General features: G+C 38.8%; 5 protein-coding genes across 7 annotated transcripts; 3 read left to right on the plus strand and 2 right to left on the minus strand.

Annotated features, from left to right (window-relative positions):
• Positions 1-349: 349 nt before the first annotated feature.
• On the minus strand, positions 350-4,331 carry LOC113667489 (RING finger protein 37). 2 transcript variants are annotated; one of them, XM_089196147.1, is made up of 3 exons: positions 3,015-4,331; positions 1,710-1,908; positions 350-954 (listed from the first exon to the last, which is right to left on the minus strand). In XM_089196147.1, exons 1-3 carry the CDS (start codon positions 4,293-4,295, stop codon positions 695-697), a joined length of 1,740 nt encoding a protein of 579 aa, XP_089052273.1. In that variant the 5' UTR covers positions 4,296-4,331; the 3' UTR covers positions 350-694. The 2 variants fall into 2 exon arrangements, with proteins under 2 accessions (XP_089052273.1, XP_027039108.2); XM_027183307.2 differs by having other exon boundaries at positions 1,710-1,862; positions 2,924-4,330.
• LOC113667447 (F-box only protein 22) lies at positions 4,321-6,452 on the plus strand. Its single transcript, XM_027183264.2, has 2 exons — positions 4,321-5,004; positions 5,636-6,452. The coding sequence occupies exons 1-2, from the start codon at positions 4,369-4,371 to the stop codon at positions 6,071-6,073; spliced, it is 1,074 nt and encodes a 357-aa protein (XP_027039065.2). The 5' UTR covers positions 4,321-4,368; the 3' UTR covers positions 6,074-6,452.
• Positions 6,453-6,694: 242 nt separating this feature from the next.
• LOC113667500 (RING finger and CHY zinc finger domain-containing protein 1) lies at positions 6,695-9,426 on the plus strand. The gene has a single exon (XM_027183322.2). It carries the CDS (start codon positions 6,841-6,843, stop codon positions 7,414-7,416), a length of 576 nt encoding a protein of 191 aa, XP_027039123.2. The 5' UTR covers positions 6,695-6,840; the 3' UTR covers positions 7,417-9,426.
• A 2,033-nt stretch (positions 9,427-11,459) lies between these two features.
• On the plus strand, positions 11,460-18,173 carry LOC113667454 (uncharacterized). Its single transcript, XM_027183271.2, has 4 exons — positions 11,460-12,493; positions 13,171-13,418; positions 14,663-14,788; positions 15,494-18,173. The coding sequence occupies exons 1-4, from the start codon at positions 11,584-11,586 to the stop codon at positions 17,993-17,995; spliced, it is 3,786 nt and encodes a 1,261-aa protein (XP_027039072.2). The 5' UTR covers positions 11,460-11,583; the 3' UTR covers positions 17,996-18,173.
• A 940-nt stretch (positions 18,174-19,113) lies between these two features.
• LOC113667455 (transient receptor potential cation channel subfamily A member 1) lies at positions 19,114-26,076 on the minus strand. Of its 2 annotated transcripts, XM_089196146.1 has the most exons (5): positions 25,953-26,076; positions 25,010-25,813; positions 22,125-22,372; positions 21,524-21,649; positions 19,114-21,036 (listed from the first exon to the last, which is right to left on the minus strand). In XM_089196146.1, the coding sequence occupies exons 2-5, from the start codon at positions 25,623-25,625 to the stop codon at positions 19,549-19,551; spliced, it is 2,478 nt and encodes an 825-aa protein (XP_089052272.1). In that variant the 5' UTR covers positions 25,626-25,813; positions 25,953-26,076; the 3' UTR covers positions 19,114-19,548. The 2 variants fall into 2 exon arrangements, with proteins under 2 accessions (XP_089052272.1, XP_027039075.1); XM_027183274.2 differs by lacking the exon at positions 25,953-26,076 and having other exon boundaries at positions 25,010-25,845.
• Between the last annotated feature and the right edge of the window lie 300 nt (positions 26,077-26,376).

Consider the following 26,376-nt stretch of genomic DNA (forward strand, 5'->3'; position numbering starts at 1 on the left):
AGTCGGTTGTGTTCATTACTGCGGAGATCGCTTTCATATTCATTCCTTAAAAACCGCAATTCACATACACGATTTTCATATGTTCAGAGTCAAAATTTTAGCAATGTTTGTTTCAGTAGAAGGGAGAAACAAAGCTAAGTCCTAAAGTGTCTCAACAGCTCTGGATGAATTATAGACAATTTTGTGGACTAATTTACGAAACCTGCATAACATTACATTAGAGGAAACTATGGATGTTTTCTTTAATCCTTTCACTCCCAAGATTTATTAGTAATTCTCCTTACTTTCTGACATACAGTTCTTATGATGCAAGTTTGGAGAATTTAGTATCAGATCAGCTAACAATCCCTTAACTGATATTTTTTTTAATTCCCATCACTTGTCTGCTTGATATTGTATTGATATTGCAAGGAAAGGTTATTTTCTCAGTCACTTTGTACAGGATTCTGTCTTCTTCATTATCAGACTGGGCCACATGTAAATAATTCTGTTTAGAGCTTTTCCCTTTTTTTTTTTTTTTTCTCTTTTGGGGTGGAGGGGGTTAAAATTTAGAAATTGACTTCTCTGACTGGACAGTTCTGACAGATAACATAATATTAATAATGGCCTGTCAAGAAAGAATCTTACTTTTCACCAACTCTGATCACATAATGCAGCAACCATTGTATTATAATCCCTTTAGGGAAAAGGATTGTCAGACATTATGAACTCGAACGACATTCGTTCGCCTATATGTTGTTTTACACAGCTTGCATGTGCTGTTATTGTCACTTTGCTCTGTTTCTTTCAGGAGACATGATCGACACATAATGTGCTGGCATGGCAGGTGAAATATGGATTGTGATGACAGATCCTGATCACATAACACACATGAAACAGTGGGTTTCTTTTTTATGAAGTTTTTTGAAGTTTCTGAAGTTTTTGGTGCTGGCCTCTTAAGTCTTTCTCCCAAACCTATTAAAGCACAACATAGTATTAGTGGTCATAATTTCCTTAACAGTAATAAGGGGTCACAGTTCTCAGTAGGTTTGGAAGCAATTTAGATGTAAACATCTGCTTTTGGGGAAAATGAGAAAATGGACAAATTTTGAGCTTGGTCATCAAAACAGAAAGATGTTTTTAAAATGTTGGTCAGAGTAAGTCATGAGGGTTTGTAACCTAGCGAGTGCTGATTTTTTTCAACTGCATGTTTCACCAACTAAGCCACAGAGATCTCAATAGTAACAATGAGTGGCAAAAGTCTTAGCATGCTAAACTAGTGTTTGAATTTCATCTCCCCAAGTTATTCAGGGGAAAAAGGAGTACTTTAAAGTAACTTATTACAGATTTAAGATTTCATTTAAAAGACTTGTGTTTATTTGGGTTGAGTGTAGTGTTGTCTAAACTACCTACAAAGGGGAGATGGACCAATTACTTTGGCCACTCATTGTAATTAGGCCACAAACTTGGTACACTGGTGATAAGGGTTCTGCATCCTGACTAAATTTTGAAGAGGATGATAAATTCTAAGCTCAGACATTGATAAAAGAAAATGAAAAACATTTGTTCCACACTTGTGAGAAAATTTTTGTCTCATTTCATTGTCAAAAAATACCATCTTTCCTAATGTAATGTTTTATCAAATTATCATCGTTTTGTATTTTCAGTCAAATTAACATTTCAACTTTGATTCACAATGTCCAAACAAACAGCTTGCCAAAGCATGATACCTTTGCTTGTTTCTTCAGTAGCAGGTTGTGTTACTGTTTGTGTTTCGTGATTGACTGGTCTATTTCTTGTAAACTTGTGAAGTCCTTGGAGTGTCAGATTAACAGCTGAATCAAGACTTCTAGTAACTGCCTCCTCATGTCCAAGTTCCACTTCTACCAAACAAAGAGGAGAAAAAAACAAACCTTTTTGTAATTTTATCTTCAGTTGTTTTTATTCCTTTACACTCAATGCCAGTATTCATATCCTCCATACTTTTTTCTTTACATTTCCTAAAGTGCTGACCCAGAGAATTTGTTTAACGTCAAGGAGTTTCTTTAGTTGGTGATCATTTTCTTTCTTCTTCTCATCATGCTAGTCACCCTTAGGAGTTAAAAGGTTGAAATAAGAGATAATTTTACACTTAAACAAGGTAGTTCAAGTTCTTGCATAAAAAAATAGTTTCTCATACAAACCACTCCTTTTTGATAGGCCAACATATAGCTACTAGATGACCAAAAAAAAAATTGAAAGAATAATAACAACCACCCCATGATTCAACCCTATCACTCCCAAAGTGACCAAACTACAATTTATCCTTGTAGTCTCATTGCTCTTCAAAGCAAGCAGAAAGCTAAGACGAGGAGAAAAAATTATTAACTAGTAAGTAAATGCATGATTTTGAATTTTGAATTTAGAATAAACAACCATGAAAAAGTTCCAAAGGTAACACCACTAGCTGCACCTGTTCAGGGTACGCGCACTCTGTGCTTACTGTGATTTATACCAAATTACATTACAATGAAAAAAATCATGTGATTCCTTCTTGATAATATACATGAAAAAAAAATTGTACATAGCTTTTCAAAATTATACAGAAGCAAAGCACTCAAATCACACGCAAATATAAATTATTCAAACCCTACAAATTTCACTATGCATTTAATCAAAACCATATTCAATCAAAACAAATATTTTCTCCCTTTTTTATAACTTTTTTGGCAGCAAAAAAATTCAAAGCCCAGCTAAACAATTTTTACCACCTTTTGCCCTGTATTAACTTTCTTCTACATTGTACCACCTTCAAATTGCATTCCTTTTTGCCAATGAGAATGAATAAATTTTTTAATGTATTTTAAGACACAAATCTCTCAAGCCAACATCAAACAAAATTTAGGGAAAGAAAAAACCAAATGACATAGTAAATCAATTTTGAAGAGGTTCATGAAGGAAGTACCTTTTTGTTCTGACTTGTGCTCACAGTTATTTGGAACCCTTTGCTGATATCTTGCACCAAATAAAGGTAATTCAAGATGAGAACCTCTGACTTCACTGCTACCAGAAGGGGCTTTTGCATGACTGTCTTCTGAAGGTCCCTTATTTGCTTTCAGTAATTTACTTTTAGTTTGATTATTTTCTCGAAGTGACACAGTCTCACTTCCAACTGTTCTCCCATGAACAGAATTATTTAGTCCTGATGACAGAAGGAACTTGTCAATCCTTACTTTAAGTAGACTATTTGGTAGTGGCTTGGAAAATTCTGAGAATAATTTTCCAGTAAATGGGTCAGATGGTAATCGTCCCCAGGTTCTCTCTGCCGTAATGTGCTTTTCAAGTGTAACTGAGTCTATATTGTGACCAGATGGGAGTAACAAAGGCACTGTCATGATTTCACATGTAATCGGGTCAATGAAGTCATCTGGAATGGGGTTACTATTACAATTTGTAGCAATGATTGATCTACAATGTTTAGAATCTGGCTTCATTATGTGTTCATCCTCTGTGGCAGCAGCCTTACTATGTACGCCTGCTTGAATTTTTTCCTGGACTTGTAAGGCATATTCTAAAACTCCTGGCTGGCAACAAGCAGATGGTTGTCCCCAAATTTCAACTTTGCCAATAGCTGGTACACTTGAGCCACTTAATCGTGCAATCTTCAATGCTACATGAGTAACCTTTCTAAGGAAGGATAATCGCTGAAATTCTCCTTGCTGAATATCTGATCTTCCTACTGGGCGTATCCCTTGAACAGGAAACCTTTCTTGAAACAATTTGTTTTCCATATGAAATGTTCTACCTTCACTGTCATTAAGCCAAGCAACTTGTGTAAAAAACTGTGAATGCTCACCTTTCACAGATGTAGGGGTTACATTTAATTCATAACTATGGTGATGGGTGACAACTTCTTTGGGTGATTGTTTCTGACAAGTTTCGGCTGTACTTCGCTGACAATTTTTTCTTTTATATGAGCTCAAAAGGAGGCCGTTGTTAATTCTTTGCATTTTGGAAGACACTGTTGATTTATGACTGGTTATGTCACCATTCACGTGAGGATCGTTTTTTGTTGCGATTCCCGCCACCAAAACAGCTATACCAGATGAAATTTGAGATCCAACTTTGGGTTTGATGATCATTGATTCTACGTGAACTGGAAATGGAAGTTGAAAGAGTAACAGAGTTGGAGGCTTGATAAAATGAGCAGCCAAAAATCCTCGTGAATTTTCTCTTAAATCTGGGCTTATGAGGTTTTGGACAGTGTATCCATCGGAGCTAACTACATCGCAGTCAGCTATGGGCTTAAAAAATGGATGGAGAAAATTGACGTGCATCTTTGAAAATCAAGCTTATCCTCTGTAACCAAGCCTTGCTCAGCCTCAGTAACCAGGCTATCCAAAATACAAGATGGCGGCAGTAGATAACCCTCTGGAGATAGCAGAAGTAGTAGAAATTGTTCTTCGTTTCCTCCCGGGAAGGTGCGTTTCAGTCGCTGCACAGGTCTGTCATCTCTGGTGTGAAACAGTGGAAAGGATTCGGAGATCAAGAAGAAAATGTGCCGTCTATTTATCTCCAGTTGGCTCAAGCTTCTCAGAATTTTCCAAGGAAGCAGTGGACTTTATAAAGCAACAACAAGTCGAACCAAGAGCTTTGATTCTCTTTTCAGGACAGCTTCCGTCATCCAGCGCGTCTTTTATCAATAACTTTTTGCAGTCAGTGCGAAGCTGTCTCCCAGTGAACTGTCCGTTGATTGGCTGTACTGGTCTTGGGGTGATCGGATCAGATGAAAGGCGACGAGGTCAGCCGCGAGAAATAGAGAATAAAGCTGGCTTGTCTCTTTTGATGTTTCCTCGCTGTGATGGCCTTGAGATCCGGGACTTCCATATTCCTCTTCGCAACAAGTATAAGAGAATAAGTGGTGTCAAATCATTTCTTCCTGATATGAACCTGCCGGTTCAGTTGGTGATAGTGTTAGCTCATCCTTTGTCTCTGGGTAAACTTACGCGTTTGACCATGGCATTAAGGTCGAAGTATGGCGATGACGTAAGATACACTATCAAAATTTCATTTTAACTGTAGTGATCATTTGTAATTGTCTTCTTCTAATCTTCACCCGTTACCCCTCAACACTCCTCCTACATCTAATCTTCCTCTCTCCCCCCCCCCCCCCCACGACTTCGACAAACTACAGGCATTAATTGGTGCAAAATTTTTTTTCTTTGGAGCTTAATGGATATCTGCGCCTGAATGCTAGGTTGATAACATAGAGAAATTTCCAACTTTTCTGAATTGTAATTGCGCCTCAGGACAATCTCCGACCTTACGTACCCTCCTAAAGCCTTTCCAGCTTTCTTTTCATACATCATGCACACACAAGCAGGTTGTTCAGTGTTTCTGTGTTACTGTGTCACCTTAAAATAATATTACTCTGGGCTTTTTAATTCAAAAGAACTCTTCATTGCCCACCTTTCATTGGAAATAACTTTCCTTGCACAGCAAGAAGCATGGAAATTGAATGCAATATGTTGTATGATCACAAGACCCAAAAGTGCATCAAAAAGTGTATCCCAAACCGAGAACGCGATAAAGATTAGGTCCAGTAATAGGCTTAGATGAAAACCGGTTCTACTCTTCTTCTTGTGTCTTACAAATGTGTTGTTACATGACGTTTTAGGTGGTTATTGTCGGGGGCTACAGTGACAGTTATTTATTCTACAACACAGAAGTCACGACTCGAGAGATTATTGGCCTTGTCTTAGCTGGAAATTTACAATCGTCATCAGTAATCATAACAGGAGGCACAAAAATGGAATCTACAGATAATCTCTATGATTCAATTCACAGACTTGACAGCTCCAGTGTACCGAAAGAAGACAGTTTTAGTTTGATGTTTTCATGCTTTTCAAGGGGTATCATGACGTATGGATATGAAAATGCCCAGTCGTTGGCATTTAACGATACATTTCCTACCAACCCTCTCGTAGGATTTTTTGGAACAGCAGCGTTTGGATGTGACAGGGAAAATTTGAAGGCTAGAGGTTTAAAGCCAGGAGGTCGAGATTTCTTACACGTTGATGCAACGGTGCTCTGTTTAACCTCACTGGCACTGTAACGAAAGACTCTTTAAAAGAGTCTAGGGTTAGTTCGTTGCGGTTTATTTTAAGTCTTCGTTCAGTTCGGCGAAATGGCATAGAGAATTCGTAAGGTGGGTTTTCGAAGTTGATCAATCCATCAATGTCTTTTTCCAACACCTTAGGGTATACTCTGTTTTTCAGACGCTGTATGTATATTTCACTCGACTAATACAGCCTTTACCGTGACGCCGTGTGCGGTTGTCGATATAGCTTATTTTACTGAAGAGGACTCCTTTGTCCTTTACTTCTACCCTCTAAGCAGGCTCCCGTGCAGATTTTTTCTTTTGGCAAGAAACTGTTGTACTGCGTTGTTGTACTTATTTGATAGTCAACAATAAAGGTAGATAGACCGCCGTAGCGAATTTTGACGTGTCAAGGGTATCCGGTCAACTTGCCGCCATAGCAAACTCGCCTCCACCACGCCATCAGTGGCAAAATTGGCTTAGACGTTATATGTAGTGTCTTAATTACAGAATGTTAAAAGCAGGAAGAATAGCCAGTTTCAGTGTGATATGAAATGGATATCACGAAGATTATGACCAGTTTGCGTGCAGCGAAACCTGCGTGAATTTCGCAGACAGACTTTGGCCGATGTTAATGAAATTGTGTGAAACTTATAAGCTGAGATGTAGAAGTATAGTGCAGAATTAGGCGCGTACAAACGGCGAAAGTTTGCGAAAAGGAGCTCGGCTTGCCTAACAGCTTGTACCCAGCCCCAGAGAAAATGGGAATCCTCCCTGTGTAGATGGACGAGGTGATCTGGATACATTTAAAAATAAACAAGATGGCGGGTTGCGAGCATTATGTAAGGAAATGTTCTTTCCTGGCACCGTGTTGTGGAAAGATTTACCCCTGCCGCTTTTGTCATGACAATGCTGAGAAAACCCATGAACTAGAGAGGAAGAGTATTCAACAGATCAAGTGCAATCAGTGTGATAAACTGCAAGCTGTGGTCTCACATTGTACAGAATGTGGAATCAAGTTCGGATTTTACTTTTGTGAAACTTGCCGTCTCTATGACGACCGGGATAAGGGCCAGTTTCACTGCGATCTTTGTGGAGTTTGTCGCGTCGGAGGCCAAGAAAACTTTTTCCACTGTTTAAGGTGTGATATGTGCTATCCAAACAGTATAAAGAGATCTCACGTCTGCATCGAGCAGAGCTCGAGAGCGGACTGTCCGATTTGCATGGAGGGCCTACACACCTCTCCTGTTCCTTGCCAGGTGTTGAGATGTGGCCATTTATTGCACCAGACGTGTTTTCAAGCGTGTTTAAAGTCACAACTACGGCTCTGCCCTCTGTGCTCGACATTGATGATTTGAATTTGAGATTGAAAAATAAGAACAGAGTCAATTTGGATCATAACGTACAATAGTTGAGGATCGATGGCAAGTGTGGCATGAAGAGCCAAAATAAAACAGCCTTCAAGTCACATTTTACCAGTTATGTGTGGGAGCCAACATTACCTTAAATGCAGATATTGAAGGAGAGATTTTTGAATAACCCCATTCTATTCTAAAGGTAGTATCAGTCTTAAAGGTAAACTATTTTTTGCGCAATTATTTTGAGAAGCTCATTTTCTGGTTGTGAATAACCTACTAATGCTTTATTTGGCTCTTCTTTTTGGATATGTGTACCTCTTTTTCTTTTTGAGTTATTAAAGAAGAAGAGAACAGCATAAATAGTGTCCTGTGATTTCCCCTCCAGGGGTGGCACCTACCTCTTAAAAGCATCTATAGGGAGGTCTCCTTACTACCCCCATGAGGAAGATTTTATTTTGAGAGATTTAGGTTAGTGATCTTCCAAATGCAGTTTCAAGTCATTGCAAACATGCTCTCACAAGCTATTAAGCTAAAGACTTTCAACCTCAGCAAAAGTTGTTCTTATATAGCATACCTACCCTAGAAACATCATTTATCAGTGCCTATTTTGTATTTAAATTAAGGAGCTTTCAGTTTATTGACAATCAGTTTGTTTAGCTCTGTTTGATATAAATATTGAAAAACCTCTCTAAAGAAAATGTACAGAAACTTTTGTAACCCAGTACTTTTTACTAGTTTGTGTGAATTGATGGCAGTGTGCACAATGTTGAGAATATATGCTTGTGAAAAAACCAGTCAGCCAAGCCTTAGTATCTTTAAAACTAGAATCCGTAGAGTTGACCTGGTCAGCCTAGTGGAAGACAGTGGCAACTGCTGCAATCTTTGCAGCACGTGATTTTTTTTTAATTATCTGCATGGTACAAGTATTTTTATGTTATCTAAACATTGTTAATATTTCTGAATATTTTTAAATTTTAATGCATAGTTTATCGGCTATATTGTTACTTATTATGATACTGTACATAGTTTTTTCTATTAATTTAGTAATAGTAGGTGTCCCCAATTAGCTCTATGAGCTAAATACATTGACACGGTAATAAAGATTTTATTATTATTATTATTATTATTATTATTATTATTATTATTATTATTAGTAACTGGTGCAGTATATTACACTTTGTTTGGAATTATACTTCTCAAATATTTTTAAATAACTAGATTGCAATAATAGGTGTCTGACCGTACATACTGTTTCCTACCAAGACACATCAGTTCTGCAATGTTAAAGCTCTTCTCTTGTGAGTATAATGCTCTTTAGTTCCTTATGATCTCTAAGCAAGGCTTACAGTAATTATTTTTATCTTTGTGTTGTTAATATTGGTCAACAACGTTTTGCTAAAAGCAGAAACATGCAGATGAATCACAATGATCTCTGAACAACAAGGCCTTTTGATTGATGCCAGTAAAATGTTGTTTTTTTTGTATGAGAAGTTTTCTTTTTCTTTTTCTTTTAATTAAAACAAGTGAGAATAACTACTAGTAGCAACTGGAGCCCGAAAGGGAAAGTCATGGACAGGACACTCAGACCCATGTAAGGCACTTACCTGAGGAAATGATAACTTGAAAATATATTTTAAAATACATAAATATAAACAAACTAAAAGAAAATATAATAATGGTTATATGGACAACCCACCCTATGAATAGTAACAGCAAAAATGCAGCTTGTAGTATGTGTCTTGAATTTCACTTCTTGCATACTACTGAAAGGTAAAGAAATAAATTCACCAACTGAATTTAAAGAAGGGTTTACAAATATACTTAAAGAGTGAAAAATTGCATGGTATTTTGATTGTTTACATGTATAGGTAGGTGAAGAATTTCTTAGGTAATATTATGTGGTGTTTAAATGACCTCAGCTGTCATCTTGTTCGTTTTAGCTTTTTTGTATAAAAGTAAGGTTTTAACCAATGACATTTTAAGGCAAATAAAACAGAATTTCAATTGAAAGCAACTGTATTTACTTATTTTAAAGGACCACCACCATTGGAAGCAGCTGTATTAAAACAAATTTCACAGTTTAGAATGAATAACTTTTTCTTACATCAATCAAAACTCAAAAAGAGGTCATGGAAATTGGTATGAATGTTGATAAACTCCATTCTTTGCTTGGGTTATGTTAAGGGAAGGTGAGATAAGATTAGTCCATTCTTCCGGGGCTGAAAATAATCAGGACATGGAATAATTTCATGAAAATAATATTTTTTTCCAAAACATGATTTAGTTTACTATACTAAAAAGCATGCAAAGGAAGATTACACTGATCCATTGCCCAGACAACTTCTTTAGGACATTCATGTTTTTTGTCCTCTCAGTGAAATGAAATCACCTATTGTATATCTAACTAAACTCGCTGAATAACTATAGAAGGCATTCAGGAAAAGATTTGAACACAGCTTGAGAAAATACTGTCTCTTCTTGCTAATATCTGTGCAAGGGAGTGATTTTTCTCGCGTTTTAAGATCATCAGACGTAAAAAATTGGCAACTTTTTGAGATATTATCAGTCGGATACGTCGCCTTTAGTTATTCGAGAAAGATCAATCCCCAGGAAGCAGACATAACAAAGGAACGTTAAGACACAGGGGTCCACTTTACATTACAAGTCACGAAGAAGAAAGGGTAGAAACGCGAAGTAAGTGAACAATACAAAGCGGAAAAAGTGATTAATTTGCCTAAGTTTAGTACGATTACTCATTATTGGTTGATAAAAGATTAGCACGCACTGATTTTTTTATGATGATGTGACTTCTTTATATAATTTTTTTTATTACTTTATTCTTTTAGCCTTTGGAGGCGAAGGGAAAGAAGCCAAACAATCAAATAGAGTTGCTCTAATAACCAGTGAAGTATCAATACTACTGAGATCAGTTATTTTCTAAAGGCTGAGTAAAATTGACCAAGTGGCACCACCATGACGATGCGATTTTGGAAGTTTTTCGCAGTTTGTTTTGATGTCGGTTTCTACTGCGTCACAATCTCTTGAATGATATGTAAGCTGACAGAATGAAATTCGTTTTGCGGACGAAATTCGTTATAATTCAATTCATATGTTAAATATGACTATTCAGTGTTGTCAGGTTGTTCAAAGATCGCCAACTGTTGTGGCTCCGGCCTGAAAACTGCATTGATGCTCTAATGATTGCGAAGGAAATATTAATAATTAATTGCCGGATTAATGTAAAAAATTATATAGTTTCACTTTATATTTAAATTCATGGTTTAATATTTATAGTTTTGAAATTGGTAATAGATCATTCAGTCTTCACAAAGTTCTTTAGTTTCCTAGCTAGTAACTAACTCATATTTTCCTGGAAGCAGTGTATTGATAAAACAACAACAAATGGTCTACAACAGTGACGTTGTTTCTTTCATTTATTCCCTTCACCAGTGGTTTTGTTGGATTAGTCAGTTGAGAATGACAATCAATGGCACTCGTGATACAGTTTGGCTAGCAATTTTTGTCTCCTTCATTTGCACAATTATAGGTGGTGTCAAATTGTTTAAAATATCTGGCACCAATCTCTTGTTAACCTTTACTAGATTATAAAGAAAGTGCAACCTATAGAGTTCTAACTTCGGTTCAATATCATTCGCTAGTAATTTGTTTGACGCAAACATTTCTGAATGACACTAAATCAGCGTTAAGTTGTAATATTTCAGATTATTTTTGCTTTAGGAGCTCAAAGCGAAGTTCACTGTTTATAATAACCAGCTATCATGGATAGTCAAATACATCAACAATTTCGGTGTTCACCTGAAGTAAATATTATCGCGTGAATTCTCAGCCTTTACTGACGTCATTCTTTGCGATATTGAGCTCCAATTTTATTGCAGCCTAAACAAAGCATTGTGGTCAGTTTAGACAGCGAATCTATAGAAGCTAACCACGATGTCTTTGTTTGCCTTCGTCATTGTCGCTTTGTTTAGATACAGAACGCGTTAATTGTCAAGGACTAGCCATAAAATAAAATTATGAATGTTCCGCTCCATGGCCATTTCACTCTTTCTCTTAGGTGGGAGTATCACGCTATGTTTATGATGTTTTTGACGACAAGCTCATGAAGATAGCTCCAAGTTCCCACAAAGAAAACGTGATTTTGAAAATATGGGGAGTCGTAATAGAGTTTGTCCAATACAAAACGATGAGAAAAGTGAAAATGAAGAAGGTAGCCTGCAAGAAACATGTCCTGTTTCAAATGGTTTGGCAAACAGTTTTGCTTCACACTTCTCTGCCGTGGAGTTTTGTGGTCAAATTGCAAGACTCGATTCATCCTTGAGTCACGACCAAAATGCTTTAGCGGAGGCAAGTACATGTGAAACTCAGTCTCGACCTCCCTCCAGAGTTTCCCCAATGGAAGACGAAGCAAAACGGGAAAATGAGCAAAATAGCTCGCAAGAAGCTGCCCATCATGTTTCGAATAGTTCGGCGAATGGCTTTACTTCTCAAGTCTCAGCCGTAGAGTTTCGTGGTCAAATTGTAAGACTTAATTCTTCGGTGAGTAAAAGTGCTTTAACAGTGCAAAGTGATCTCCCTGCTCGTCCTCCTTCATCACCGAGTTCCTACACGAAGAGAAGGAATAGTGATTATGTTTATGTTGAGAAAATGCTGAAAGAGATAAACGCATCTGCAGGCGTTGATTCGTCTTCAAGAAGTAGAAAGGAGAGTGTCCCTGCCTATGAGCCCATTTTGGAATTTGCGGTCGATGGGACTGCAGAACAGAACGAAGAGGACGGCAAGGGACAAGAACCGAGCGAGAGTGGAGAGGAAAGCATTGGAAGGACAAAAAATGAACCATGTTTATCTAAAGCAGAAGAGCCGAATCAAGCTCTACTGAAATATTTCGTCACGCTATCAAGCTCGAGCGATTGCAATGATTCGCTGGATTTAGGACACATTCAATCGCTGTTACTTGAAGGAGCGTGTGTGAATACATGTGATCGCTTTAGTCAAACGTTACTCCATGAAGTGTCCAGGAACTGGGGGACAGATGTAGCGCAGTTTTTCATCGATAAAGGTATATCACACCTACAATAAAACCAAATGATTGAAACTAATTTGAAAAGAATTGTATCAAGAATAGATAGACAGGGGAAAAAAAGAAAAAAAAGGAAAAAATAACTATTATCAATTAATATTCTCCACTCGATTCCTGTAATTATACCTGGCAGTATTTGATGATTTCATTGTACATAAATATTTTTTACACCTCTGTGTTTTATGTGGACATAACCTTGCTGATATCCTTAAACCATACCATGAACTTCGGTATTCAAATGCCGTAAAACCTCTGATTAACTCATTTACCCCATGCGACCAGAATGTGAGAACCCTCATTAGTTTTAAATTGTAGTTGAAACTTTTTCAGCGTAGAACATATCCTAATAACTTACCAGCTCCCGCAGGGTATCAAAAGCTATTTGGTTGTTCTCTTACAAAAGATTCGACTGTAAAAGCGATCTTACGATGCTTATCTCATAATTACCAATATCTTTATCTTGATAAGGTATACCTTCTACTCCATCTACTCATCTAATTTTGAAAATCTAGTTTCATTTTAAGAACTCGTCAGATGGTTGCCATTCTTTTAGTCTTTTTCGCTCCTTAGTCACTTCTATACTTATGTGATTAAATTTTCTTTTCATTTTTTACGGGAACAAAAAATTTATTGTTCTAGTGGCATTTGTTTTTCAGGCGCAGACGTCAACAGTGCCGATGATTTTGGACGGACTCCTTTACATGTGGCAGCTTCGGCTGATTATTCCGAGATGGTCAGATTTCTTATCGAAAATGGAGCTGATATTGACTTGACAACCAATGGAGAGAAACAAACTCCTCTTCATTTTGCGGCCAAAAATGAAGCACCACAAAGTGTTAAAATTCTTTTGGCTTACGGTGCGGAGTTGGAAGTTCGAGACTACAAACAACGCACCCCATTGCAGGTAGGGTCATTTTTACTTTATGCAGTTTTGCTGTTTTATCATTTTCTCTTTTGTTTCGCTTCGTTTTTTTTTATTTTAATTTTTCTTTCTTTTCTTTTCTCCTTCGCTTTCAGTTCGATCGTTTGTCTCAGATTTGAGTTCGTCTTAAGTTTAGTTCGTCTTTATTTATTGATCACCAGACGGAGATGTGATTGCGATATGCTTTGTCCTTTAAAGCCAGCTTACGGATGGGTATTAAACATATTTAGATACAGAGGGTAGCAACAAAGCCATCCCCCGGCCATTTCTGCAATTTTTAGTAGTTGTTTGAGATTTTCCTCCTAGCCACTGGACACTTAGAAGTTTTGAGGGGTTTTTTTGTCTTTTGGTCAAGGAATGGGGTACACTTAAGCTCGATGATTTCACCCCTGCTGTCCTGATTCAAATTCTCTGGGTCTTCGTCCTGATGAATAAACACCGCAACTAAAATGTTTAAAAGTTTTAGTTCCGAATCGATAGAATTGTTATGAGTCATAATATGCACATGTTGCGACTGAGAAATGATATCGCTACAAAATTGTCTTGTACAAAATTGCACTTCAAATATAACTATTGCCAAATTATAACAGTGGCAAATTTCAAATCCATTGATTTACTTTCGGTGGCAAAAAGCAGACGAAATCGAAATAATAAGAAACCGGAGAAAGAAAACCAACAACTCCATGAAGTTGTAGGCCGAGAAAAAGGTAGACAAGAACCACAGATATCATTACAAATTAAGATAAATTACGTAATGGTTGCATGACGGTATTACATAACAACACAAAAAAACCCATAACAAACTTAGCAAAATTGAACTTTCTGCTCAAGTTTTCTTTACTGCTTTATTCTCAGACGGCGAGTTAGTTCTTCCATGACCTAGAATAGGTTTGTTATTAAGATATAATTGTAAAGATAACAGTGGAGTTTGCGTAGCTAGATCGCTTCAAGTTGAGTTTAGGGTGTCATTACGCAAGTCACCAACCATGAAATCCTATACAATTATTAATCAGGAATGAAAAGTATGCTAAACTCCAAATTCTTGATAATAGCATTCTTCTGTTCAATTTTTCAAAGCCTTTATTTAATTCAGTCAGTTTTGGCAACGAGAAAATAAGAGCATATGAAAGAAAAAAAACGAATCGGAAAAGAAGTGTTTCAAAAAGACACTATCGGCAAAGATATGTCATTTTATACATGCAACAGCTTCTGTGTTTTCTTTACAGCTTGCAGCTGAAAGCAACAGCGCTGAATGCGCTAAAATTTTATTGGAAGGAGGTGCAACAGCCGGAACAAGAGACGACAGTGGAATGACAGTACTCACGCTGATGATCACGAAAATGCCGAGTGTGGTGAGCGGTAAATGTTTTTTTGCTGTCAAAATGATCCTCGTTGAAAATCATTCAATACATCACTGCTTCTTAACCGACGTAGACTCACAATTTGGCAAGACCCGGAGAATGTGCGAGAAGTTCATTCTCGAGCAGTCTGTGTAACTTTAGCCTTCTCCTTTTGCAATTGGAAACGAGAGTATGAGTACTTGCAGAATTAATGCACTAATTCACGCGTCTATTGTAAGAATGTTTTGTTTGCGTAAATGGAGGGCGGATGCTTTCGCGGGCTTCAACTGTGACCATGCATTGAGTGTTAATGAAAAGCAGCTCGCTATGGCCTAATTAATCTAATCTGTTTACTCCTAAACCCTTTTTTTTCTCTTAATTCAGGCACCATTTCATTTCAACGCTTAAGTACCGCGATTGCACAAAGGCATAAGGTTACGCTCTCAGAGGTGATACATTCCCCGTACAAGTATTAAATAATATAAGGCTATTGCATGAGTAAAGAAGTGAAAAGCCACCAACAAAATGTATCCCCGTTGCTTAGAGAAGAAAAATTTCAGTTACTTACAGTGGAAAAGGTCAGAAAACTCAACGATGGTGAATTGGAACCACTTGACACAGCTGGACCTTGCTGGCGTTCAGTGCGTGGAACAAATACTTATCACACAGGCAGTATACTTCGTTATTCTTAAACTTTTTTTTTCTTTCTAATATCAGGCGCTTCGAGCCTTGGATCAGTTCCACGTCACAGACAGATCTCATCGCAAGCAACGATATTATCTCAACTTCTTGGAACAATGCGACCCAGATACCAAACGTCAACCAGTCAACCTCTCACCCTTGCAAGCAGTCGTGGAAGTAAACTGCTTCGAGCTTATTATGCATCCGATTTTCCAAAGACTAATTGAAGTCAAATGGGAATTCTTTGGTCTTGGGGCTTGGCTGGGGATCTTTCTGAACGTCCTGCTTGCTGTGGCCTACACTGTGCTCGGAGTGACGCATCCTACCGACGTGGCTGATTATTATTACCCACTCAGCAAAAATGCGTGGAAGATTCCCCTGGAGGCTGCCGTCGTGCTTTTAACGTTCAACGAAATCAGAAAAGAGATAAAAGAGTTTTACCAGTCTAAACGAGAAAATACAAAGTTCATAAGCTGGAGGAAGAAAGAAGTTAAACGCGATTTGCAATATTGTCATCCTCGATGGACGCAAGAAAAAAACTTTATCAAACAACATGTGAAACAGATCAAACACCGAAAGAAGACGTACTTCCAAGACAAGTGGAATTATTTGGATTGGGTGGCGTATCTAATGCTGATCATTGTGATCATACTTCACATCATCAATGTCGTCGTCGAAAACAATCAGTATAATGGATATTTCACCCGGATACATGCCTGCACGATTATCATCATTTGGGTCCGCCTGCTGAAGTTTGCTAGACCCTTCCCAAGTCAGGGACCTTTTGTAGTCATCCTGGACAACATCCTATTGGACACAATCAGATGGGGCTTTGTCATAGCCATGTTTTACATCCCTTACGCAGCAGCTTTTTGGATGTTGTTTGGCCCGGGATCCATGCGTGAGCCTGTGAAAGGATACGACAACGTGGGACACTTAGCCTTCACTATCATCCGCTTCCCACTTGTGGATAACTACAACTTCGACGACCTGGAAAAAGAGTACCCGGTCATGTCGCGCATACTCTGTGGTTCTTTCCTCATTCTCGCTGCCATCGTATTAATGAACTTGTACATTGCGTTACTGTCGAACACGTTTCAACGTGTTTATGACAACGCACGCGCGACGGCTGCAATGCAGCGCGCGCGCCTTCTGCAAGATCTTGAATCGTCTGCCTCCGAACGTAGAGTGGAGCGATACAGGGATCATATCCGTAACAGATGCAGCCCAGAGGGGAACGACTTCTTGGTAATCATATCCGACGAAGAAGAACAAAACAGGAAACAAGTAGAGAAAATCGCCTTAGTCCATACCATTGTTAGCGATCGTCTGGGAGGGAAGAAGTTTGGAAAAGTACGAAAGAGCGAGTTTGACACAGTGCTGGAAGATGTCGACTCCTTGAAACGCTCTCAGAGTGAAATGCAGAAATCTGTTGATCACCTTCATCTTCGTTTGGATGAGCTTGGAAGTCTCAATGCCCTAATCTATGAAGAAATTGCTAAATTGATGCAACACGGGAAAAAACAGATCTCGGCGATTAGTGATGTTAACACCGAAGTTACCAACGTGAACACTAACATGGAGTACAAGGTTGAGAGTCTTTCCAGAGGCATCGACTCTGGATTCGAAACTGTGGAAGCTGAGGCCAACCTGAGAAACAGTGTGCTAGAGGGCAACTTAGGCGCAAGATTTGACCAGCTACAGACAGAACTCATGGCAATTAACTCCAAGTGCGATGAACACGAATCACATATCAAGCAGTATGAAGAGAATCTCATGGCTAGAGTAGAACACCTGGAGGCGTTTGTAGTAAGTATGGAGGACGACAAAATCAAGGAGAAACCCAAAGGAAGAAAAACCAGTGCAAGACCTAAATCCAGAGCGACCACCCCGAAACCATTCCAAATGATTGATGGCGACAGAGAAGTGGTCAAAGTGGCAGGAACGTCTCTAGGGAAAAGCGCACTCGATGTGGAAACTGTCTCTGACCTGGTTAGTGCTAATGGAGATACCATAGCTGAGAAGCAGAAAAAAAAATCAGTCATTATGTCGGGTCAAGCCGCGAGAGACGAGTACGTGGCTCGACTAAAGGGAGCATTGGCACCGATTCCACCCTCAGATTTGACTCCGCGTACAGAGGATGGTGAGGCAAACAAAGGATTAGAAAAAACTGACTTGGAAAGTGCTAATGGAAACGCGATAGCTGAGAAGCAGAAAAAAAAATCAGTCATTATGTCAGGTCAAGCCTCAAGGGACGAGTATGTGGCTCGACTCAAGGAACCATTGGCACCTATTCCATCACCAGATTTAGCCTCGCCTACAGAGGATAGTGAGGCAAAGAAAACTGACTTAGAAAGTGCTACTGGAAATGCAATGGCTGAGAAGCAGAGAAAAAGATCAATCAATATGTCTGGTCAAGCCGCGAGAGACGAGTATGTGGCTCGACTAAGAGGAATATTGGCACCGATTTCACCCCCAAATTTACCTCTGTGTGAAGAAGAGAGCGAGGCAGACAAAGCATTAGACAAAACTGACTGAGCTTCCATTAGTTGAAACTCGATTAAGTAGCCCAAAGTAAAGACATTTTAAAAAAATGACTTTGTCATCCCACCTTGTACTTTTTCGTAGTCCATACGCCAGTGTAAATAGAAATGGAAAATTAACTTATTTAATCGGTTCGATGTTTTGAAAGAGGCAATAAAGCCAGTAAATGAAATGATCGTAGTGACAGAGCCTTTGAGAAGATATGAAGGCTGGGGCTAAAGATCGCTGTTAGGAATCCGTAATGCAAATTGACTCGTACATTAAAAATAATCAGATTTTTCTTTAAATTCCGGTGTTTCCGGCATAAACGTAGACTTCCTTATTAAGCGTAAATTTGGGAAAGACTCCTTAACTAAAACGCACCAATAAAATTTGAAAAAGTAATACATTGAGATATTTATAGCGTACCCAGCACGACATTTCTTGAAACACGATTCAATAGCTCGCATATGGGTCTGGTAAATCCGAGCATTTCTTGTATGTATTCCTGAGTTATTAGTGCAATGATGTTTGCGCAAACTTGAAAGGATTTTACCTTTGTTCGTACACATTTTTGTTATTTTAGAGACAAACTTTGCAAATCCGACTTCTAAGCGCACGTTTTTGATGCAGACAGCGTTCAGGCATCCAGTAAGGAAACAGGCTGCAACGCAGGAACCTCTTGAAAACGCCCCCTGAGATGCAATGGCAAACAGAGAGAAACTAGGCGGATGATTTCTGTACTCTACAAGAAACAAACCTCCTCCCTATTAGCTTTGCGCTTCTATTGCGCCCTGTTTAGTAAGTCAACGTTGGAAACAGGCGAAGCTGTGTTCGGTTCGCAATGCACGGTTGCCTCGTTCTCCGTATCGACAACTGAATGGACTCGAATTTAAAGGAATCAAGGAAGATGTATTTTCGTCGTGTCACGAGCGTGAGACGAAGAAAATCCCAATACTCTACTTTGAGCTAGGGCATTTGCCATAGGTTCATGTGTAACACGCGGCTTGCCTTTCGTGGACTTATTTCCAATGATTTATCAAATCAGGTTCAATAATTGCTTAAGTATACCCGATTTATTATTGCGGCTCTTGCTTATACCTTCTCCTATAAGACACATATCTCTTCCTTACGAAGGGTAACAAACTTTCGTTTATTCGCATCCCTGAAATTGGTAACTGATTAGTTTCCGTGGACTATTTACTCGGATACGTATCTTACGGTAAAATGATTGGCTGCACAATAATCTGCAGTGCGTACAAAGTTAAAGATATTTAAAAAGGTGTACTTCAAGTTAATTGTTTAACCAGCAATAAACTGGCTGTCAAGTACGGTCTCATAACAGCTTTACTAAACTATAAAAGGCGCATACAATTGTTTAGAAGGTTATAATTAGATGGGTAATGCTGACATGGTTTTCATGTGCATTACCTCAACCTTAACCTTAACCCTCATTCCTTCTAGAAGAGTCAACGTCTATATTCTCCCTACTTTAGTCTCAAAAATGTCATGAAAACTATTAAGAGAAATTACGTGACATTCTCATCACCACTTGGTAACAAGGTTGCTCAGTGTTTCTTTTTCTTTCGTTTGCCTAGAGTATGGATAATGTCACCCAACATATCTTTGACTTCACCGATCTGATTGTGAAACTGCGCTGTCAGGGCTCTGTGCTGTTGCTCTAGTTTTTTTAAATCTTCCCGCAACTTATGTACATCGTTCGTGGATGCGGTTCCTTTCTTTTTTCTATCACTGTCTTGTTCAGCTATATGCGCGTAGATATGATCGACCTGCTCCTTTATTTGGTGCGTCATTCTTTGTAGATCTTTTTCTTCCCCCTCAGACAAGTCGTCGTCATAGTAAAGCTCCTCAGGGTTGCATCTCGTGTAGATGAAGTTCGTGAAAGCGCGCCGCTTTGAAGCGGAAAGGCTTTTCTCCAAAGTCAGAATAGTAGTGGCTTGCTGCATAACAGCGTTTGCCTTGACATTGTCATACACTCTTTGAAAAGTGTCAGACATCAAAGCGATAAAAAGATTCAGACAAATCACTCCTGAGATTGCAATGTATGTACCACAAAGAACTTTAGCCATAATAGGCTTAACTTGCTCGAGTCCATCGTAATTGTACTCGTCCACAACAGTCATCCTGAACATGCTGTAGAGAAGATCGGTAATGTCGGAATAACCCTCCACTTGATGTCCACTGAAAACCATCCAAAACGAGGCAGCGTATGGTATGTAAAACGTGAAGAATAGAAATCCAAATTTGAGTATGTCATTGATCACGTGACCGAGCATGACAACAAAGGGTCCCAACGAAGTGAACGCACGCGCATACTTCATGAGACGAATCCACAAAATCACAAGAGTTGCAGATGAAATGTTCACGTGCACTATCAGAGCCCATGTGTTGCCATAGAGATAAGCGATTAGATTCGTCGCTATGGAGGCAAGGATCATGAAGTATGCCAGCCAGTCGACAAAATTCCAGGCATCTTTGAAATAAGCTGGTTCCTGATGATGCAACGAGTCAATTTCTTGCATCAAATATAACCTTTCACCAGGCCATCTCGGATGACAGAACTCCAAATCTCCTCTCAACTTATCTTCCCGCCACTTCACCCAAAGTCTATGTTCTCTTTTCGATGAGAAATATTCCATGACTTCTTGTCTGATGAAATTCAAGGTCATCAGTACCCCTATGATACTCAGCGTAATCCTCCACCACTTCTCCTTGATTGGTTCATAAAGTTCACCAGCCCTACTTGGTGTGGTGATGCCAAGCACAGTCCAGACTAACACGAAAAACAGGTTTACTACGACTTGGATCCAGGCTCCTCGCTTTCCAAAATAATTCCACTTCACCTTGATAAGCCTCTGTATCACTGGATGCATAATCAAATCAAACTGCTTGAGTTGCACAATGACTTCAAGTGCTGTCCTGGCACATCCGCTGCTCATACAAGTCGGTACTGGGGGCTCAAGGTAGTTTAAATAGAAATATTGTTTTCTATTTGCTCGATCGGTGGAGTAAAACTGATTAAGTGCTTCTTTAGCCTGCGCGAGAAATACACAAACAAATTAATTAGGGTCAAAATATTCAACAGAAAACAATCATTGTCTCAGTGAGTTGCCCTTGGCCGAAAGGATAAAATCATCTCCGACACCTCTCTCTCTCTCACACACACACACACAAACACACACACACACACTGTGTCGAATCGTATTACCCTCTCTTCACGGTAACACGCTCGAGTTACATGGAAATGCAATTTTCAATTGAGTGTCGAAAGTACTGCGATATTTTATTCCTTCTGCTCCACTATCCTCTATGCCCGGTCCAGAAAAGTTGCGACACCCTCTCAACCAACCAGATGCGAAATCTAAAATCAATTGTGGCTTGGTCATTTGCATTTTCCCCGCTCTTATGGCAGTTTACATATATTCATTTTGAGATCACATGGGTCCACGTACCATTCTCTCTTTTTTTTTCTGATCATACATAGTGATAAAGTTGGTTCAGTTTTGTTCAGTTACCACCTACCACACTGGGCATCTTGCTGATCATCATGACAAGTGCTGTCATGCCGCTGTCATCAGCCACATTAGCCTCCGCTGAGCGCTCTACCAAACATTTCGCTGTTTCCGAGCGATCCAATTCGGCAGCGACCTAACGAGAAAGTGGATGACCGGTTATATTAGAAGAACTCATTCTTGAAAACGCAGTGGAAAAAAAAATCATCTTATCTTTTTCTTACATTATTTTTTATAAAACCCACTCTCCTGATGCGCATCAAAATGCAGCTCTCAGACATAATTAGCTGGTACACATTTTAGCCCTCCCCTTCCTTCCCCTTGCATTTCCTCTAAATTTCTTTTTTCTCTTCTCCCTTTCCCACTATTTTCTCATTCTCACTCTGCGAATGAGATCTCCCAAGCTATCGTTGTGTTTGCCAGAGTAAGTAACAATCTCATGACGTCTTGCAGTGAACATCAAAGTGTAGGTGGTGCACCAACTGATTTTGACTTTTGACACGAACTTTGTGTGATTGTGTCAATAATAGCGCACCCACCAACCGATATACATTTTTTTTTCTACAAAAACGGATCAACATCGAAAATTGTCTCCAGTCATTAGTGCAGACCTGCAGAGCGGTTCTCTGTTTGAAATCCTTATCGGTTATACAAGCGCCACATTTCATCAACATCTTTAGTGAGGAAGTTGCATCGTTGCGTGCAGCAAAGTGTATGGGTGTCTGTAGTTCTTTGCCTGTCTTAGCATGAATGTCTGCGCCTCGCTGCACCAGGAAATGGACCATCTCAGGATAGTCCACCGCGGCTGCCACGTGCAGAGGGGTGCGGCCATATTTGTCAGCTTGATTGATAGATGCCCCTGTGTAGGAAGTTATACATCGTTTATTTTAAAACACTCCCACTAGGTCCAGAGCAGTTTCCCCGTCATGATCAAAAAGGAGCTATTGGTGCTTGATATAACTTATGGGTGTAGACCTTATTTTGCTCTAAGAGTGGGATAACCTTCTGAGGGTGATCCTGTAATCTGAAGCAGATTTCGATTGAGTGTCATGAATCTAACCCAAACCAATGCGATCAAGGCAACCAATCAAATCGAAGATACATATTAATGAGCCAATGAAAGCTCAAAGTAAAAAAGCCACTAAGTGGCAATTGGTGTCAATCTCATTGGTTGAGAGAGTGGTGTGAAATTTCTTGACCAATTACAAAGATTGCTTTCAACCCTCAATTTTAAATTGGTCCAGCGTACCAGGCATCTATTTTGTCATCTATAGTCTCCATATCTACCACTGAAATACTGCTAAGTTCAGCAAAGACATGTCTTAGGTTTAATGCCTTCAAACTTTGGCGCGTCGCACGAGAAGTCAAATGTGTGTCCACATTTTAAGTTCTTATGAAGCCATTCCACAAAATAAATTTGCATTATGAACTGAACTTTGTAGAAAATGGATAAAAAAGCTGATATGAAACTGAAAATAATCACATTAGATTGCATGCCGAGTTGTGCGGTGTTTTGGAATTTAATTGAGTACCATAGGCGCCTTCCTTTATTTGAATGTTCGGCATAAGGAGGTGACTATTTCAGTTTCTTTGCGAGCTCGGAAGTCTTCAATTATTTAAGAAAGCACTCGTCTATTCCCTAACGCATATTTTAAGCCCTTGACGAGCTTAAGTCTACCTGTGCCTTGCCCTTAGGAAAAGCTATAAACTTTTGTTAAGTTGACTTTGTGTTCAACAAACCTATGGTCCATCATCGAACAACAGCTCTTAGAATCAATTTTAGCCGAAGTCTTCTTAGATATAATTACTTTTATAGAGTGATGCACGTTTTAATACGAAGACGTTACTATATGCTCAGAGTAGCTCGTTCGGCTTACTTTGAAGTAAGGTTATGTGTAGATTATGTGTAATATGACGGAAGCCGTAAATGACTATTGCCATAAACAAAAACCATAGTGAACAACCCAGTGATGTTCAAGGTGCAAAGTGAATTGATATATGAATATCATAAAACCCTCTCTGAAACATTTTCTTTGCTAGAGACTTAAACGATATCGGGCTGACGTTAGAGACACGACGCTTTTGAAATAATACGCTTCAAAACCTAATGAAACGAAAACGTTGTTTGTGTGAAAAATGTTCAGAGAATTTAAGGGAATTCCTATACATAGCAAATATTTCCCTATTCCATCATTAGTATGGGTATGAGTTTTTCATGAGTAATATTTTGTTGTTGATTTTACTTCCCTTGAGAAATTTTTGGTGAGAACGAAGACATCTGCGATTACCTGCAGATTATGTTTTCAACGCTTTTAAAAGTGCTAATTTGTTTTTCTATTTACCCTATTAGAAGCTGTCATTTAACTGGCTACCTATACAATTTGTTTTTTTTGTAATTAATATTTCAGGAAAATGGAAAAAAGAGATAAACGCAAATTCAAATTTCTAAAAGCAATAAAAACGGAGCAAACCGTACCTGTTCTAGGTAAATGTTTACTTTGGAAAGTTTGGAGTAAGAATGTTTTGTAAAACTACAGACTACGCATAGTTTGAATTAGACTGAAAGAAAGAAATGAATTATTGCGCGGCAAAAATCGCGCCAAAAAGCAAATGACGGTCAATTGGTGCCTAAATGCAAAGTGAGTCCATAAAGTGAGCTAGAGTGTATTAAAACAATAAAGACATTTAAAACTGCTCCATGTCAATTTTTTCATGAGTTGTATTCGAACATCTGCTCCCAAAAAGTAGTTCTAAACCTCTAATAATTTCAGAGCTATATAATTCCTACTGCGCAATTTGCAAATTTTCTTTGCGAAGTTAAAATCTGACACCATTTTAAAAGAGCGTAGATTTCTAAGTTACTGGTCGGTCAAGAATTGTTTTGGCAGTTTCGGATCATTTGAGATGCCACAATGTACCAGTGTTTATGCATTTTCTTTCCGCTCAACGCTTATGAGAAACAGTCGGTGGTAATAATTTTCATTTCCTATCATATGTTAGCTTATCATTTGACTAATTCCAATTTACTTAGAATAAATGATAAGATCACGATAAGAAAGGAAAATCCTGTCCACCCTTTCAGTGCTTTGTACATCACGAATACTGTTTTCTTTGTCTCCATGCAAATAAGGAAATATTTGGCGTTCCTCTCGCTATAACATAGAAGCCCTCTGAAGATGTATAGTTACGTGCATTCGTAAGAACAGCTTTTTTGAAGAATCTTTCCTAAAATTTTCAGAAATTAATTAAAATGCGTCTGAAATAAAGAGCGCTTAGAAGAAAAATGCTACCTCAACCAAAGCCACAAGTGATTGCAGCACTGAGATAAAAATTACTGACGTGACTATATTTGCAAAACCAATAATGACTTGTACATATCTGCCTCCCCATGTTTACGAGTAGTTTTAACGATTAAAAGCAATTTAAAAATTTAGACGTTAGTCCACCAGACTATTATGCACTGAGTTCAAAACCCTTCAAGTTATTTCTCCCTTACCTCGTTCAAGTAGTAACTTAGCAACGGACAAATCCCACTGCCTTGCTGCCTCGTGCATAAGTGTCTGTCCATGACGATCCGCCGTGTTCACGGAAGCGCCATTCTGAATAAGCGTCTCTACAAATTCCAAATCGATTACCTCTTCTTCACGAGTTGACGCGGCCAGCTTGGCAAAATAATATAACAAAGCCCGGCTGGGTGAGCTCACAGCTGTAACCCCGCCATCTTTCCTATGCCCCTGGTGGATGGAGGTTATTTCCACTAGTTCTTCCAAATCACTCAACTGCGCCGCGTTTATACGTTGATGATTCTGTCTTTGGCTTTCGCGGATTGTCGGAAAGTCGATTCGCGCTTTTTGATGCTCACGCCAAGCTGCTATATCGGCTCGTCTCCTGGCATACTTTCGCCATTTTGACACGTTTAACTTAGCTTGCCCAGCTGATTTCAAGGGAGAAACCATACGTACTTTTTTGTATAAGTTAGGGCTTTCCTTTTCTTCAGCGTTCTCAGGCGAACAAGCTTGCGCTCCTCTATTCTCCTCAACAGTTTCATCTTCCTCTGTCGCGAGTTGAACCGGAATCACCTTGTTCTTATTTACTTTTCCATTTGCCGTCATTTTGTCTCGCTTATCGCTTGAAGTCAGTTTCAGAAGCGTCTATGCTAATGATCCTTTTCAAGTTCATCTTTCCCGCATGTGGTGGCTCCTCAACTTGCTCCTTCTTCAAACGTGAATTCCCAGTACAATTGTTGGTTTATTTGCCCACAAGTTCTGAACTATGCCAATTTTCCGAGTCAGTGTTTATGCTCTTGTTTTATGACGCCGAAAAGAAATATCAATAAAATTAATACTAAATCGCCAGATGCTAACTTGTTCAAATATAACGACTAATAAAGGTAAGTTATAAACATAGACAAAAAACTATGGAAATATGCGTTCACTTACCTGACTTACTGTCTGTATAGCAACCTCAGACCTATTTACGACGCGAGGCTCCTCGTTATGACGTTAAAATGTTAAAAGATGCACGCCGCTTTATATCGTGCTACCTGCGACTTCTGTCACTGATGGAAATTCCTCAATGACGAGAAGTTTTAAATTAATTGTAATCTTTTGGGAGATAAATCAACCATGCGCGCACTGTTTGTTTATCTCGCCGAAATGAACTTCTCAAAGTGATTGGTTTAATAAGTGCCTCCTACTGATCTCAAATAATAATTTCTGAAATATCTCGACAATAAAATTTCACGTTTTTTTTTCTTCAAACATTGAACATCCGGTATAATACTCCTTACCGTTGATAGGTCGCCAAGTTTGTAAGTTGATTTCCTTGCTCTGCTAAAATCATCGAGAGAAAATTAATTTGCAG

The sequence above is a fragment of the Pocillopora damicornis genome, chromosome 2, assembly GCF_964200805.1.
Source record: "Pocillopora damicornis chromosome 2, jaPocDami1.2, whole genome shotgun sequence".
Classification (NCBI taxonomy): Eukaryota; Metazoa; Cnidaria; class Anthozoa; order Scleractinia; family Pocilloporidae; genus Pocillopora; species Pocillopora damicornis.